This window comes from Crinia signifera, chromosome 19, assembly GCF_055691185.1.
Source record: "Crinia signifera chromosome 19, ASM5569118v1, whole genome shotgun sequence".
NCBI classification, from domain to species: domain Eukaryota; kingdom Metazoa; phylum Chordata; class Amphibia; order Anura; family Myobatrachidae; genus Crinia; species Crinia signifera.
The window spans coordinates 66,904,938-66,922,948 of NC_139226.1; the positions used below are offsets into that span (position 1 = coordinate 66,904,938).

The window sequence follows — 18,011 nt, forward strand, 5'->3', positions numbered from 1 at the left end:
AAGAGGAGGCAGAAAAAGCAGTTTGAGGGCTAATAAAATTTCTTCTAGGCCAGTGGCTCCTAAACTGTGTGGCACTTGCAGGGGTGGTCTAGGACCAGTTCAAATTATTTATTTCAATGTAATCAGCAATACTAGTGCTTTTGGCTTCCAATCATATATCTGTAGGCAAACAAAAGCAACTCCTGTCCCTCATCACTTAACTGAACCCAAGGATGACTATATAAACCTATATAACTGTATACACAATTAACTTGAATTTCTCAATAAGAAAGTTTTGGCCATGGGGTACCATGAAAATTTTTCTAAGGTACTATGAATTAAAAAAAAAGTTAAGGAATTACTGTTCTAGGCCTGTAGCATATGGATACTTTTTTAAATGGAATTCTACATTAAAAATATAAATATTAATCATGTTACTATTTTAGTCCAAATTATGATCTGGAAGATGACCAAGGACCACCACCACTAATAAACTTATGATTGAATTTTTTTTTTTATTTTTTAAGTTTAGGACATTATTTGTAATATAAGAGAAACAAAAAAATATGCCTACATAGTGTCTAGCATGTGCTTCCCCACACTGTGCCCATAAGCACCAAAATTACTTCCCATACCCTTATGGCATTAAATATATTTCCAGTGTTTGGAGGGGTCCACATTCCCCATCTTTTTTAGTGCATAAACTGCAGACTGCCCTTAGCACAGCATTGTAGGGTGCAATTTTGCCAGTGATGTTGGTAATCCCTAATTGCAATATAGTTTCTTGGGGGATTATTTACTAAGATGGAATATTTATTTATTATGGGATGTTGTCCATAGCAACCATTCAGAAACCTACTTATTTAGCACCTTCTTGTCTAGAAAATAATATAATCTGATTGGTTGGCAATAACAACATCCCGTTTTAGTAAATTTGCATCTTGGGGTCCAGAGGAGAACCATTCTGTACTAATACATAGAAGGAGCAGCTCTCATCAGAACTGCTCCTGGCAATCGAATCGCCAGAGCCGGAAGGGGGCGCAGGAGACGCTCGCGTGTCCAGTTCGAACGGAGCACTGAGGCAGCTCACCCAATGCCCCCAGCTCCCCGCTAACCTGCATGTCTCCCTGAAGCAGAGATGGGCAGGGAAAGTGCTCCGTGTTGACGGACGCGTGTGCATGTGAGACGCGCCTGCGTCCCCGTAAAATACATTGCTTCTCCGCCAGCTAAGGGAATCTGGCGATTCCCAGCGCTGGTTGAGAGACGCTCCATCTGTAGTAATTTAGGCTGAAGAAATATGTTAGACTAGATCAGTGGTTCCCAACCCTGGTCCTCAAGTACCCCCAACAGTACACGTTTTTCAGGTCACCCGGCAGGTGCACAGATTATTCAGGCACATTTTAAAAAGATCCACAGGTGGAGTTAATTATTTCACTGATTCTTTGTGGAGACCTGCAAAACGTGCTCTGTTGGGGGTACTTGAGGACCAGGGTTGGGATACAACCGGACTAGATAAATAGGTTAGACTCAATTGACTAAGTCAAAACTATATAATTTCATTAATGTCCACGAATTTATCAATTTTTATTTTAAATGCATTTATTGTACTCTCCTCTGTAGTTTTAGGGAGAAAATTCTGTTTAAACCTTATTAGTCAATATACTTGCCTTTTCAATAGAATACAATCCCAATTCATAATGTCTAAAGAATGTTGTCTGCAACTGATCATTTTCCGGTGTACCTTTCTCTTGTAGTTACATTTTCCGTCTGAGCTGCACAAGACTTGGTCAGTGGGCAATCGGATATGTTACAGGGGATGGGAATATTTTGCAGACCATTCCACACAACAAACCACTGTTCCAGGCTCTGATTGATGGCTTTCGGGAAGGATTGTAAGGGCACCATGAATCACTTAATTTTCAGAATTATTTTTCATCCTTACAAACTAAGGTTAATGCTAATCATATTTTGTTGTTTGCAGCTATCTTTTTCCTGATGGCCGCAACCAAAACCCAGATCTGACAGGTCTATGTGAACCCACCCCTCAGGACCACATCAAAGTTACTCAGGTACACCAAAGTATGATTTATTTAATAACCATTCCTGTAACTATAATGGCTTCTGTGTGTGTGTGTGTGTGTGTGTGGTAAACAGACTCCTGCACCCATATAATTTTACATGCATCTCCTGAATACGTTGTCAGTCATCACTGTAGTGCAGGTGGGAAAATGGGCCATTTCTTTTTCTATAAACTGAGTATAGGCATATCGACTCCAGGAACCAAAGAGTTACAGATTATTCCCAGCAGTCCTCTATTCCCGACCCTTAGCTAAAGCCCACCGTTTTTTTCCTTTGGTGGCAGGAGCTGGCCACTTTTCAGGTGGGAGATCTTATTTCAGATTACAGATTTTTTTTTTTTTTTTACTAAACTTAACTATAAGGCATCCATTCTATGACCATATTGTTACTCCGCCCCGGCGGCGGGAGCACTGGCGACTGGTCCAGTGACTGCCTTTGCTGGTCTCAGGGGAATGCACACCTTCCGGAGCCCGCAGTCACAACTGGGATGCTGGAAGGTAAGATTGGCTTACTTTATAGGGAGTTGCAGCGATGTTCCCTGCAGTTTGAAGCCTGTGTTCTACTTAAATGTGTGAAGAATGTATTGTGCGTTCTTTACATGTCTTCCATGGGCAAAGCTAATAAGGCCACTCCTCCAGTACCTCCTACTTGCGCAGTCTGTGGCAATATAATCTCCCTATAGGACCCTGATAATGGCGGTCTATGTGGGTTGCTTCACAGCTCCGACTCTTGAGACCCCTTCAGCTGAGACAGCCTCTCTGGATCCGGTTTGGGTATTGACGCAGGTAATCACCCAGCTTGCTGATCGCCTGTCAGCCCCCGCACAGTCTATACAGATGTTATTACAAATGACCGCTTTGGTGCAACAGCACCTAGACAGGTATAGAACATACAGACACAGACTTTCTGCTAGGGAAAGTTCTACCCCAATATCTGAGGGAGAATCTGACCCAGAGTCCATTTCAGAACACAGTTAACTCAAACTTAAGGTGCTCCCGTCACACAGCTCATCGCACAGCACAAAAAGTATGTGCTGCACATACTTTTTGTACTAGATATCATCTCATTGCATCTCATTGCTTTCCAAAACCTGGGCGATGCGATCTAGTCCAAACTGTATATAATAATTGTACCGTGTATGGACACCTTTTAGAGTTTTCCTCTGTAACTGACAATTCTATATTTATTGCTGAGGTTGAGACGTTTCTTATGGCAGTCCATATATGTGCTACAAATTGAGGGTGCTGACCCATCACCTAGGGACAAAGCTCCGTTATTTAAACACCAAAAGAAGTCCATCCGGTTTCCTTCCTCTACTCTTTTAGCAGACATTTTGGAAGTAGCATGGTCTCAGCCTACTAATGTTTTCAAATCTGTATGGTATCTTTTTACCTGCTGCCTCCTAAGGATCATGCTAAGTGGGAATCCTCTACAGTGTACGTACATGTGACTAGGTCTTCAGTCCTGATCTCAGATACATCTTCCCTTAAGGACCCTACTGATAGGAAGTTTAAAATGTCCTTAAAATGGCCTATTCTCACTCAGAAACTGTTGCTCACTCAGCCCTGTGTTACTGTGGGTTACTAAGGCCATTTGGATCTGGACAGAAAAATGAGTGCAGGAACTTTCTTTTTGTAGAAGTAGGAGGGAATTGCTCGCTCATGTGCTGAATATTCAAAGGGCTAGTACCGATGGAAAAGAGCCATAGACACAGTGGCAGCATTCCTAACTTTGGCAGCTCCATCCAGAACCAAATCTACTTTTTGATCCTTTGGCCCACCAGGTAGAGCAAAGCATCAGGCATCCTCTCTATACCAGGCCCCCTGCAATGGTGCAAAGTACCATGCTACGCACTCATGGGCTAACAGGCACCCATCTCCAAAGCAGACTGACAACCATGACAGGGCGGCCTCCACTGGGGGACCGCCTTATACCGTTTGTCCCCTTATGGATAGAAACTACGTTGGATGCCTGGATCAGAGATGTCTCACAGGGATATGTCCTGACCTGGAAACAGTCCTTTTCTACTGGATTTTTGGAGGATCTCTGGAAAGCAGAAACTGACCTCCAATGTAATCGCAGTCTCCCCTTCTTAGAGGGTACAATGGGGTTTATTCAAACATGTTTCCGGTAAAGAAACCGGACGGCTCCTACTATCCCATCTTTAATCTCAAAACATTGAAAAGGTTTCTGAGTATTACCAGGTTCTGCATGGAGTCCTTTTCTACATTGTTCTGGCTATGGAATCTATGGACTTTATGGCATCTCTTGACATTTAGAATGCATATCCCCATTCATGCCAGCCACCAACAGTTCATTTTTAGGTTTTATCATTCAGCTTATCAATTGCGTCTCTGGTATTTTACTAAAATATTGCTGGTCATTGCAGAACATCTGCTCAATTCTCGGCAACAGTGATCTTCCTTCTACAAGACGAAGATTCTAACCCAACAATCCAAAATACATAGTTTCCTCGTCACCACAGGGTTTCCATTCATGCTTGAATGAGGATCCTTGATTCCATTGAGGACTCCTTCAATATGATGGAGTAAGCACAGTTTAATCATGACCTCTTCAGTTGAAGGTACTAGGCAGCTATAGCAGGTCCCATTTGCACAGACCATTATTATCTCCTGGGAAGTTCGGTGCTCCTTGGCATGGTGACTCATCTGATCCAACCTAAACCAGGGTTGCTGTTTTTGGATTCAAGATTGGATACTGCTAACTATGAATGCCAGCCTTCAAAGCTGGGCTGTGGTTTCCCAACATCACACGTTCCAGGGACATTGCAGGAGAGAAAGCTTCCAGTCAATATCTTGGAGCTCACAACAATATCAATGGCTCTTCACTCAGCCCAGCCTCTCCTACATGATTGTCCTGTCAAAATACAGTCAAATACAAATGCAGTTGCCTACATAAACTGGCAGGGTGGCACTCAGTCAACAGGCCATGCTAGAATCAAAACACATCTTCACTTGGACAGAACGTCAGCTACCTGAACTGTCAATGTTGTTAAATCTGGGGGTCATCAATTGGGAAGCAGACTTCCTAAGTAGTAGTAGTACGTTTATTTATAAGGCGCCGCAAAGTGTCCGCAGCGCCGTACATAGCAAACAAATGACAAGGTAACGTACAGGGTGTGTTGAAAAATACAGTATAAATAGGGGTATAGCTGGTAGAAATAAAATCAGCATCAGTTCAGAAGTAGGTGTCAAAATTGTCGAGGAGACTGAAGATGAAGTTGAGGAAGGGAAGAACAGGACAGGAGGACAGGTGAGGTAAAGAGGTAGGGTGAGTACGTGAGGAAGGAGGACCCTACTCATAAGAGTTAACATACTAAAAATAGGTGGGTGGACGAACGAAAAACAACAGGATAAGTAGGAATGGAGGGGAACGGAGGCAGGATATGAGGATCAAAAGAGGTTAGGAGGAGGGATAGGCTAGTCGAAAAAAGTGGGTTTTGAGGGAGCGCTTGAAGGAGGTAAGGGATCAGAAAGCCTGATGGGTGGCGGGAGGTTGTTCCAGTGCAGGGGGGCAGTGTGAGAGAAGTCTTGGACACGGGAGTGGGAGGAGATTAGGTGAGAGGTCAGTCGGCGGTCAGCGATGGAGCGAAGAGGACGGGAGGGAGTGTGGATAGAGATCAGTGAAGAGAGGTAAGGAGCGGTGGAGGAGGAGAGAACCTTGTAGGTGGTGGTGAGAAGTTTAAAGAGAACTCGGAAAGGAATGGGGAGCCAGTGAAGAGATAGACAGAGGGGGGAGGCGGAGGTAGAGCGGCGGCAGAGGAAGATGAGCCTAGCAGCAGCGTTAATAATGGATTGGAGAGGTGCGAGGCGGGTGAGAGGTAGCCCAGAGAGAAGGATGTTGCAGTAGTCAAGGCGGGAGATGACAAGAGAGTGAATGAGAAATTTGGTCGCGTCAGTGGAGAGGAATGGTCTGATGCGTGAGATGTTGCGTAGGTGAAAGCGGCAAGACTGTGAGAGAGCATGAATGTGGGGGGTGAAAGAGAGGGAGGAGTCAATGATGACACCGAGGCAGCAGGCAACAGGATGTGCATTCTGGAGAGTTGGCTCTGCTTTCAGAGGTATTTCAGCTGCTGGTCCATTCATGGGGACTCCAGTAAACCGAAAACAAATTCCTAGTATACGCAAGTATACCTGACCAATAAAGCCGATTCAGATTCCTGGACATCGACATGAGTGTCTCGACACAATCACTAGGTTTCCTGGTAGGCGTCTTAACAGTTAATTTGAAGTTTCAACTAGTGAAGGTCTTTCAAGGTCTAGTTTGGTATGATGATGTAGATTGGTGATGGTGAGGGCAATTACCATTAAGCGACAGTAATAAAGAGATTCAATCTTTCTCTAGCGTTTTGTATTTACAGCAGCTGGTATAAATATTAGCAGCAAATCAACCTCACTGCTTAAAACGAGTAAGTACATATGTATAGAGAAATTACTGCACTGTAATGTCCATTTTATGTAATTCCAATTTTTTGGGCAACTAAAAAAGGTGTACATACCTACTGAATATCGTACCAAAAAAAGTATAATTTTTTTTTAATTCCATAAAAATGAGTTTGTAAAAACACAGTTCATACTGTATCTCCTAAATAAATGGTTTTTGAGCAAAACCGGGTTAGCAGAATGTGTGTAATATGAGTTTAATAGACTATAGGCAACAACGGAACACTGCTTATTTGGTATACCCGACAGTGAGAGCCGGTAAATGCGCCTAGATGCAATGCATTGTATAGGTCAGCATTCACTAAGTTGACCACTAATGGTGAACTGTGATTAGGTCAATACCCAAGAATGGGTAACATACACTAGGTTGATATTGACAGAAGGTCAATATAAGCATGGATGACACAGGAAAAAGGTTACAGTTTTTCATGTTTTTTTTTTTTTTTTTGTGTCTGTCAACATGGACACTTTGAGTGTACCGCATCCCCTCGCATGGCTTACTATGCTGCAGTCATGGTGCCTTGCTGTTGAACTGTCAATGTTGACTATTTTTAAGTGTCGAACTTATCACATTCATCCATTAGCTGCCAACCTAGTGACTGTTGACCAAGCGATTGTTGACCTGATATGCTCCCGTTGAGCATCTTCAGAGAGTGACATTTCGACCAGGCCCCACATCCTTCGATGGTGAAAGCTCCTTAAACTGGGGTATCTTGGACAGCTAGCCTTCCGACCTCTGCAGAACACCTTTTGGAAGGTGGCCACATGGGACCTCTGCTGAATCTTCTTTTTTTTTTTTTTTTTAGGTTTTATGCCTGTTGATACATTTGTGACTCAGGGTGTAGTCCAGGAACGTCCCCTCCTTTTTGAAGGCACAGCTTTAGGATGTTTTATTAACAGGTTTAATAGTGTGTACACACGGTGAGATTCCCTTGCTATTCGACTTAAGACTCGCGTGCTATGCAATCTTTGCTAACTCTGTACTATTTACATACAATTCATACAATCTGCATTAGATTTGCACTATATAGTCATTGCTGCCCTGTCTATCTGGGTTTTGATTTGTGCTGTCCCAGGACCGCGCATCGGGATCGCAAGGTAAAAAAGAATTGCATGCGATTTTGACTATATAGTCAAAATCTAATATCATATCTCACAGTGTGTACACAGCATTATTTACAAGTTTCTTATACAGTGCAGCAATTTCTGTTGTGCTTTACAATTGAAAATCGGAGTAAAACAAACTCGGTAGTTGCAGACAGTTAAAATGGTTACAAACGTACAATCTATAGATTTGTTCCAGCATCTCTCCATGTGCCCCCTAGTGGAATAAAAATAAAGTTGTACGGTAGCCTTTGTGGCTGCCAGGGAGCCTATGCATTTTTAAAACATTTTAAACCACCTCTGGTAATAACATTTATCTTTTCTTTTTCCTTGCATTTGGATATCAATTGGGTTAACACTTGCAGCACAAACACTAAAAGTGCTAACAAAAAAAAGTGGTGACACATTTTCTTTCTCTTACTCCCACAGGAGCAGTATGAGCTGTATTGTGAAATGGGCTCCACCTTCCAGCTCTGCAAGATATGTGCTGAAAATGATAAAGATGTTAAGATTGAACCTTGTGGACATCTAATGTGCACATCTTGCCTCACTTCCTGGCAGGTCAGCATTTAGCGTTTTTATTTAAAATATTTCCATTGAGAATACCAGAGCTATTCTTTTTAATATATTCATTATTATTTTTTTCTCCCTTAGGAGTCTGAGGGACAGGGCTGTCCATTCTGCCGCTGTGAAATCAAAGGAACTGAACCAATTGTAGTGGATCCTTTTGACCCTAGAGGTGGTGCTATGGCAGAAATGTTGCGTCACTGTCTTGACGGAGTACCTTCCCCTTGTTATGATGATGATGATGACGATAGTGGAAATGATTGTCTCTTTATGTTAGCTGGTGCCAAGGTTTGTCTCAGACAAGATGTCCAATATTTATTTGTGACCTTTTTAATGTAAAATTTTTTACATTTTTGATCTTGGACTGACTTGCACATTTTGTAAATTGGGAATCGCAAGAAGGCTGTTTATTAATTGGATTTTCTCGTCCAGGAATTCTACTGGTAATTTTTCAGTTTATACTTTAACAGTTTTGTCTTCTACAATTTTAATTTGTCCGTAGGTTGAGAGACCCCCATCACCATTATCTGTTGCTCCACAAACTGCCCTACCACCTGTCCCGCCTCGTTTAGATTTGCTGCAGCAAAGAGTCCCAAATCCCGCAGGAGCTTGTAGTCCATCAGCCAGCTGCAAAGTAAGATTTTTTTAATGGTTATGCTCTTACTTTAAAATTTAATGAAAAATGGATGTGACTGACCTGCAGTCTATTTTCTTGTTGTATGTGATTATCAAGGCGTCTAGCAGTTTACATCACAAGGATAAACCATTGCCTGTCCCCCCAACACTTCGAGACCTTCCGCCTCCACCACCACCAGACAGACCACACTCAATGGTGAGTGACAACAGACCACAGAGGAGACCTCTTCCTTCCACCCCTTCGGAAAAGCCACTCCTATTTTCCTCAACCCATCCTGCAGAACCTTGGCATGTGCGATCAGTACCCAAAGCTCCAACACCCAATCTTACTCCTAGTGAACCATGGGCAGGAGGAATGGAGCTTCCTAACAGACACTCTTTGCCCTTCACATTGCCTTCACTTGTAGATGACAAAAGGGACCGCCATGCTAGCACACAGAGCTTGGACAGCACAGGCACAGTAAGTAATGCTTTTCTATAGAACAGGACACAATTCATGAATCTTATTTTCTTATTTTTTGTATAATGACACACATTAAAACCGCATGCCTATGTAAGCCGTGTGTCACCTCAGGATGATTCTGCTAATATAATGGTCCTAAACCATCTAGTGATAATGTTGTGTGATATACAAGGGTGATTGAAAAGTATTGCGACTTCCTCAGTTTTTCAGTAATTTAGGTAGACATGGCAACACCACTGTATGCTGGTTATTGTGAAGCTAATACATTGAGTTGTCTGAACCTTTGGTTGGACTTCTGTAATCTTGGTTTGGTCACAGTTTGTGGGAGATTTTTGCACAACAGTGGTTCTATGAGATTACATTAGAGATGTGTAATTGTATTTTGTGTTCAAAAAAAAAAAAGCTGAACTTCATGCAATGTTGCAGCAAGCAAAATAGTTGAGCAACGGTTAGCCATGATGCAGTATATTGGTGTTCAAAGCACTTCAAAGAGGGTAATATGCAAGTGACTACATTCAAAGAGACCATACATCAATATTGTCAAAGCCGCAGAAGGAAACTTTATGCAAACTTTCGACTTTGCTTTGCATCCCAATCAAACGGGTTCAGCATAATATGACAAAGGAACTGATAATTGACAATGCATTATATTAGCCAGGTGGGTACCCAGCAATCTCACAGAACAGCAGATGGGACAATAAGTTGAATTATGAAGAACAAGGGTCAAATGTTGGAGAGGATACTGGATTTCCTCACATTGTGGTGATTGCTAATTGTGTATTAATTATGACCAAATAAAGATGACTATGGCAGTTCAACACCACCTTGATGTATGAGATTCACAAACAAATTGTTGCCACATCTACCTATGGGACAAAAAAACAGAGGCAGTCTCACTACTTTTCAATCTGCCTTTTGTATATGACCCAGTATGGGAATTCTCCCTGGATAGGGTATGTCACATATTTGTATAGATTTGTTTTTTCACTATATTTTATATGCTTTTCACAGAGTGTAAGTGTGGAGATGTTGTCAGGGCTTGATGTGGATGATCCAAAAGTGAAGCTCTCCTCTTCTGCAAATGCAATCTACTCTTTGGCCTCCAGGTATGTTTTCATGTAGTTCTGCTCCAGCAAATGTTCACACAAATGATTAAAAAGAGTAGTGTAAACACACTTGTATAATGTTGTGGTGGTAGATAGTGTTCTTGTTTCAGCTCCAGTTAGTTATCATTCCCTGCCCTCCCAACAACACTCGTGAGTTTTATGTAGGGTACACACCAGGACGACCACCGTCGTTCACGACCGATAGACGACCATGGAACGATTTCCCTTGGACTTCCCGGGAGCTCCCAGGCAGTCCCCAGCAAACGATTAGCAAAAATTGTGGGTTTTTTTGCGGAACGATCTAGATCCGATCCCGATGTGCCCGCGATGGTCGTTAAGACGGTCGGATCGCTGGTTTTTGTTTTTTTTGCAAGAACACATGCGACCGTCGTCAGATGGGCCTTTGAAATTGTAATGAAGGGGCTGGACTAGCAGAGGGGGAGGACTAGCAGAGGGGGATAGGAATAGCAGCAGCCATTTTAAACCAGTGTATTTCTGCTTTGTTACTAGTGAGGCTTGGTTTATACCTGCTGGACATAGCTATTTACACATTACTTTGTTTTGCCTGCCATTACAAAGTGTCTTTTAACCCTGCACTATGGAGAATGCAGTGATGGGTAGTCACCAGCAACAGTACCTGCTCTATTATGCAGTTTTGAAGCTCAGGCGTCAGAGAGCCCAGCGCAGGAGAGAAAGATCATGCTGGACAAAGCAGTGGCTACTTCAGCGTCAGACTCGTTCGCACATGCCACTGCTCAGGGACATCAGGGAGAATAACCCAGACGATTTTCGTAACTTCTTGAGGATGGATGATGCCACATTCCAGGAATTGCTGCGTCTGGTGACTCCCCACATCGAGAAGCAGGATACCAAGTATCGCATGGCTATCCCTGCTGAGGAACGGCTGGTGGTGACCCTGAGGTTTCTGGCGACAGGACGGTCTCTTGCTGACCTAAAGTTTGGATCCCTCATCTCCCCGCAAGCTTTGGGCCTCATCATCCCGGAGACCTGCAAAGCCATTGTGAAGGTGCTGCAGTACCAGTATTGCAAGGTAAGGATGAAATATACACTGTACACTTTATTGTGCAAACAAAATATTTTTATTTATAATTTAGGCCTAGGACAGAAACAGGTTTTTTAGGCCTTTCATGGTTAAAACATGTAAAATAGTAAATAGATTGTGTCAACACAAATATATTATAATACCATATATAAAAGATATTGTACAAAAACACACACTATATATAAAGATTTAAGTATGTATGACCCAGTTTAAACTTTCCCAATAAGTACGGGCTACTGTGTGGCAGAGGATGTCTGCCGCAGATAAGTAAAGGCTGCGGCCCACATGGCGCATGGCGCAGATGCAATGGTCCCGGCCCCATTGATGTGCGCCATACGCCATGTGAGCAGTGGCCATCACATACCTGCAGCTGAGACCATGTCTGCCGCACAGTACCCCATACTATTGGCAAAGAAAAAAGGGCAATAAATGGAGTTTGCTATCCAGATTGAGGAGAATCCTGTTCTCCCTCTGGTAATGCAGGTACAGGTAGCAGCATATAAATAAACAAAAAAAACACACTCTGGTAACTTCTGGAACATGCCCTTACAACAGTAGGGATAAGGTACTGTGCGGCAGAGGATGTCTGCTGCAGATATGTAAAGGCTGCGGCCCACATGGCGCATGGCGCAGATGCAATGGTCCCGGCCCCATTGATGTGCGCCATACGCCATGTGAGCAGTGGCCATCACATACCTGCAGCTGAGACCATGTCTGCCGCACAGTACCCCATACTATTGGCAAAGAAAAAAGGGCAATAAATGGAGTTTGCTATCCAGATTGAGGAGAATCCTGTTCTCCCTCTGGTAATGCAGGTACAGGTAGCAGCATATAAATAAACAAAAAAAACACACTCTGGTAACTTCTGGAACATGCCCTTACAACAGTAGGGATAAGGTACTGTGCGGCAGAGGATGTCTGCTGCAGATATGTAAAGGCTGCGGCCCACATGGCGCATGGCGCAGATGCAATGGTCCCGGCCCCATTGATGTGCGCCATACGCCATGTGAGCAGTGGCCATCACATACCTGCAGCTGAGACCATGTCTGCCGCACAGTACCCCATACTATTGGCAAAGAAAAAAGGGCAATAAATGGAGTTTGCTATCCAGATTGAGGAGAATCCTGTTCTCCCTCTGGTAATGCAGGTACAGGTAGCAGCATATAAATAAACAAAAATACACACTGTGGCCCTTGTGTGGCAGAGGATGTCTGCTGCAGATATGTAAAGGCTGCGGCCAACATGGCGCATGGCGCAGATGCAATGGTCCCGGCCCCATTGATGTGCGCCATACGCCATGTGAGCAGTGGCCATCACATACCTGCAGCTGAGACCATGTCGATGGTAAATGATAAAGTAGCCTATTTTTTAAGACAGATCCTCAAAAACAGGACACTCTGGATCTTCTATCAGTAAAGAACTGTAGAATTGACGGTACTGGGGGGGTTGAGAAGGCTGTGTAGGTGTTGACTGGGTATGTGTTGGAATTGTGCTCGACTGGCCTGCTACGGTGGCAGGCGGAGTAGGCACTGGTGATTCTAATGACAGTGGTGTGTCTGGTGCACTACCAATGCCAACTATTTTAGTGCCACTGTTGAGATACCCTAAACTGCCATTATACACCAACTCCATGCATAACTTTTCAAAAGTAAGTTGCTGGTTAGGAGCCATGTTGCGAACACACTCTGCCACATAAGTGAAGTAGTTGTCATGTTTGTCCGGGTTTCTTTGCAGGACTTGATGTGCCCGCATCATAAATTCTTCATGTGCCGCTGCTTCTCCTTTTTTTCCTTTGCCACGCATTTTTTTGGCACGGGGGAGTGGTGGAGTGGGTTCCAGGGTGGGTGGCGGAGTGCGTGCCGGAGTAGGAACTTCGTTCGATGTGCATGCATTCTCAGATAGGACAGATAGGTCTGGGGTTGCAGGTGGGTAGTCACCAAGCTGTAAAAAAATTGAACATGTTTACTAATCAATTCTATTTACTTCTAATTTCAGTTCCCTACCAGCGTGAATGAATGGAAAGTCATCGCAGAGGAGTTTGAACAGCGATGGAACTTCCCAAATTGCGGTGGAGCCATTGATGGCAAACATGTCCGCATAGCCCAGCCTATCAATAGTGGTTCCTACTATTTTAATTACAAGGGCTATTTTAGCATTGTACTAATGGCTGTTGTTAATGCGAACTATGAGTTTATCTTCCTGGATGTAGGAAGGAATGGCCGTGCATCGGATGGTGGCACTTTCAAGGACACAAAGTTCTACGAAAGGCTCATAGCGAACACCCTTCACTTGCCGTCTGTCCAGGAAACTAAACAGGGGCTTAACTTTGTTTTTGTGGCTGACGAGGCTTTTGGCCTGCACGAGCATGTCATGAAGCCATATGCGCAAAGGGGGTTGAACCATGACAAAAGGATCTTTAACTACAGGCTATCCAGGGCACGGCGTGTTGTGGAAAATGCTTTTGGCATCCTGGCAAGCCGGTTTCGCATTTTCCACACTGCCATTAACCTGAGGGTGGACAAAATTGACTGGGTTGTCACGGCGTGCTGTGTCCTGCACAATTTGCTCCGCAGAAAAGCCACACAGCAAAGGGCTACAGGCACAGCACTCCAAGAAGACCAAGAACTGCCAGAGGAGGTAGTGCAGATATCCTCCTTGCAAACCCCAACACAACACTACACAGGGAGTGCACGAGCCAAACAGGTGAGGGAACAGTACATGGCCTACTTTAATGGGGAGGGCGCTGTGGATTGGCAGGAGGAATCAATTAGATAGCCAAAAAAATAGACTCACCGATGCAGACTGCGAATTCTCCTCCTCCTCCTGCGCCGTGACTTCTTGGTTTTCATGTTCTACCATAAGGACTACTCCTGTCCTCATCGACTCCTGGCTGAGGGTGAATGTCAACCGGTCATAGTACCAGAGCGATGTTTGATACATCTCGTCGACTCCAGCACCAGACTTCTTTGCAGCCTCCACCTTCTTGTGTTCCTTTAAGAACACCGTGCGCAGATTCTGGATGCGTTTCCTCACCCATTCAACATTGGCCTCTGGGTGAAATGGAAGACTGTAGCGTGCCAAGTCCTCCAAGGCTTGGTTTCTTTTCATTTTGTTTGAATACTCCTTGGATTTTGTTCGCCACAGGCATTCGTGTGAACGATATTTTTCAATAAACCCTTCAAGAAACTCTTGTTCCTTTGCGTTGGACATTGGGACTGTAAAAAGATAAAACCATTTTAGTTGTTATAGTTATACCCATGTTTTGTTTCATATTTAAATTTTTATAGTTATAGTTACCAGTTTACCTAGTTCTTATGTTTTAAGTATTTAAAATGTTAATAAACTTTTATGAAAACCACTATACATTTTATTGTGCAGATTGCTATTCACACACACAGGTGAATGGGGCCTAGCAGAGAGGAGTGCATGGAATACTGCAATGGTGGACAATGGTTTATGTATATATATATATCTATATATACACAAACACACACACACACAGGTGAATGGGGCCTAGCAGAGAGGAGTGCATGGAATACTGCAATGGTGGACAATGGTTTATGTGTATATATATCTATATATACACAAACACACACACACACAGGTGAATGGGGCCTAGCAGAGAGGAGTGCATGGAATACTGCAATGGTGGACAATGGTTTATGTATATATATTACTATATATACACAAACACACACACACACAGGTGAATGGGGCCTAGCAGAGAGGAGTGCATGGAATACTGCAATGGTGGACAATGGTTTATGTATATATATCTATATATACACAAACACACACACACACAGGTGAATGGGGCCTAGCAGAGAGGAGTGCATGGAATACTGCAATGGTGGACAATGGTTTATGTATATATATCTATATATACACAAACACACACACACACAGGTGAATGGGGCCTAGCAGAGAGGAGTGCTTGGAATACTGCAATGGTGGACATTGGTTATATGTATACACACACACATGGGGCCCACCCAAAAAAAACAGTGACATGGTCGGGTGCACGGTTGCCAAACCAGTGCTTTATACACACTATATACATTGGTGGCATCAGTGGGCATGCATAGAAGAGCATTGGGAGTGCAAACATACCAGGTTGTTGTTCTGGGAGATGAGACAAGAAGGAGAGTCCAACTGCTGCGCCAGCGCTGTTTGCTATGTGGAAAAACATGGCGCCGGGGGAGTGTTTAGGAAATGCCACTCAAATAGGCTGGATCAAACGACGGACGCACCGACGGACGGACGACGGAGGCGGCAAAAAACACTCACGATCTGCATACGATTGACGGTCGGTCGGCCTGGGATTGACGGATCCTACCTGCAGCACGTAGGACCAAAGATGCGACCAAACGAGCGGCGTGAACGCGCATTGGATCGGAATCGGATCAAATAAATGTCAAAAACACACGATAGTACATACAATCTGCATACAACCGGTCGGAATTGGATCTAAATTGACAGAATCGGGCCCTAGTCGTCCTGGTGTGTACCCAGCATTAGGTTCAAAACTTGTAAATACTTATACAAGGTGTGTGCTTTTGTTAATCTTCACATTATATTTGCATGGAAAAAAAATAGCTTTTATTCATCTGAGGACACTTCTTCACCAAAGGCATTACTGAGGATTAAGTTAAGTTAAAGATTCTGAGAAAAGGGCCTTGACCCAAGATAATTGCTGCCATGGAGGTGGTGTGGTTTTAGTTTTTTTTTTTTTCTATCTTTTTCAAGAATTTGATTAGTCCTATGAACTGGAAGAATTTCCTGATAATCCTGATTTTAGAAGAATCTATTTAAAAAGAAAAAAAATGTGTGTGTATATACACACAAACACACACACACACACACACACACACACACATATAAACACACACACACACACACACACACATATATACACAGAAGTACCAACACACTCGCCATTCCTAGGAATGGGGTGCAAACACCACCCACATCCCAGGGTGGGGTGCGGTGGCCTGTGACCACACACTCTAGTAAATACAGACACAGGGGGCCTAGCACTGGTTTTAGGGTTTTTTTTCTTTCTATCTTTTTCAAGAATTTGATTAGTCCTATGAACTGGAAGAATTCCTGATAATCCTGATTTTAGAAGAATCTATTTAAAAAGAAAAAAAGTGTGTGTGTGTGTGTGTGTGTGTGTGTGTGTGTGTGTATATATATACACACACACACATTTTTTTTCTTTTTAAATAGATTCTTCTAAAATCAGGATTATCAGGAAATTCTTCCAGTTCATAGGACTAATCAAATTCTTGAAAAAGATAGAAAGAAAAAAAACCTAAAACCACACCACCTCCATGGCAGCAATTATCTTGGGTCAAGGCCCTTTTCTCAGAATCTTTAACTTAAGTTAATCCTCAGTAATGCCTTTGGTGAAGAAGTGTCCTCAGATGAATAAAAGCTATTTTTTTTCCATGCAAATATAATGGGCCCAGCACTCACTACAACAAACTAACTCACCTTAACATTCAAATAATCAATAAATAAATAATGGGGTTTTAGTTCATGAATTGATCAATGCATTGATCAATTCATGAACTAAAAAAACATTATTTATTTATTTATTGATTATTTGAATGTTAAGGTGAGTTAGTTTGTTGTAGTGAGTGCTGGGCCCCCTGTGTCTGTATTTACTAGAGTGTGTGGTCACAGGCCACCGCACCCCACCCTGGGATGTGGGTGGTGTTTGCACCCCATTCCTAGGAATGGCGAGTGTGTTGGGACTTATTTGTGTGTGTAGTTGGGGAATCATAGGAGAATCTGAAAGAGGTTTCCAATTGTGGCTAGACCCTGTGCTGTGATTAAAATTATGGGATGAATATATAGTGTTTGTTTATTATTTTACTAAAGTATACATACAATCGTCGGGCCGTTCTGGGTCGGACGGCCGTTCAATTGTATAGGTGTGTACGCTGTCCCGATTCCATCTGTACGATCGATAAACGGGCAAAAATGGTCTTGTCCGTCCATACTCGGTTGGTGGAAGGTTCGGTGCGGTTTAATATTTATCTGACCGGACGGGCCCATATCGGAACAAAAGTGCAGTGTGTACGCATGTTCGATCTATATGCTGGCCGTTCTTGTGACTATACTGCCAAAGCTGGAACGCCCATGTGGGCGTTCCGTAGCTGCATGATCTCTCCTACAGCACAAGAAGCGTTCACCTCTCCCCATGTATATTTAAAGAAATAATCATAATATACATGCACCCCATCTTTATAGCAGGTCGCCGTATCTGTCCCTAGTCACACTGCCGGCAGGGTGACTATGGATAGATACGGCAAACTGCTATAAAGACGGGGTATGCGACTACAGTCAGTTTGCCGTATCTGTCCATAGTCACCCTGCCGGCTGACTGTGTAGACGCTTTCCCCCGTCTTTATAGCACGTACCCGCAGAGTGATGTTTTAATCTCCTGAGTAGCCAATGTGTCGACACACCGTGTCACTTAAATTGTATCCAGTGCAAACACTGGCAATCTATAAGGCACTTGTGATGAAATTAAAGAAGTTTGA

General features: G+C 43.3%; 2 protein-coding genes across 4 annotated transcripts in view; one reads left to right on the forward strand and one right to left on the reverse strand.

Annotated features, from left to right (window-relative positions):
- The window catches only part of CBL (Cbl proto-oncogene), a 94,394-nt gene that overhangs the window by 56,231 nt on the left and 20,152 nt on the right, over positions 1-18,011 (forward strand). For 2 of the 3 annotated variants that reach the window (XM_083162724.1, XM_083162722.1), the window contains exons 6-12: positions 1,734-1,871; positions 1,961-2,048; positions 8,055-8,186; positions 8,280-8,480; positions 8,695-8,826; positions 8,926-9,288; positions 10,303-10,397. In XM_083162724.1, coding sequence (XP_083018850.1) covers positions 1,734-1,871; positions 1,961-2,048; positions 8,055-8,186; positions 8,280-8,480; positions 8,695-8,826; positions 8,926-9,288; positions 10,303-10,397 — 1,149 coding nt within the window. The remainder of the gene's footprint in view (positions 1-1,733; positions 1,872-1,960; positions 2,049-8,054; positions 8,187-8,279; positions 8,481-8,694; positions 8,827-8,925; positions 9,289-10,302; positions 10,398-18,011) is intronic. The other variant, XM_083162725.1, reaches the window with a different exon arrangement.
- On the reverse strand, positions 12,766-15,010 carry LOC146042637 (uncharacterized). The gene is made up of 2 exons (XM_083162726.1): positions 14,254-15,010; positions 12,766-13,401 (listed from the first exon to the last, which is right to left on the reverse strand). The coding sequence occupies exons 1-2, from the start codon at positions 14,668-14,670 to the stop codon at positions 12,829-12,831; spliced, it is 990 nt and encodes a 329-aa protein (XP_083018852.1). The 5' UTR covers positions 14,671-15,010; the 3' UTR covers positions 12,766-12,828.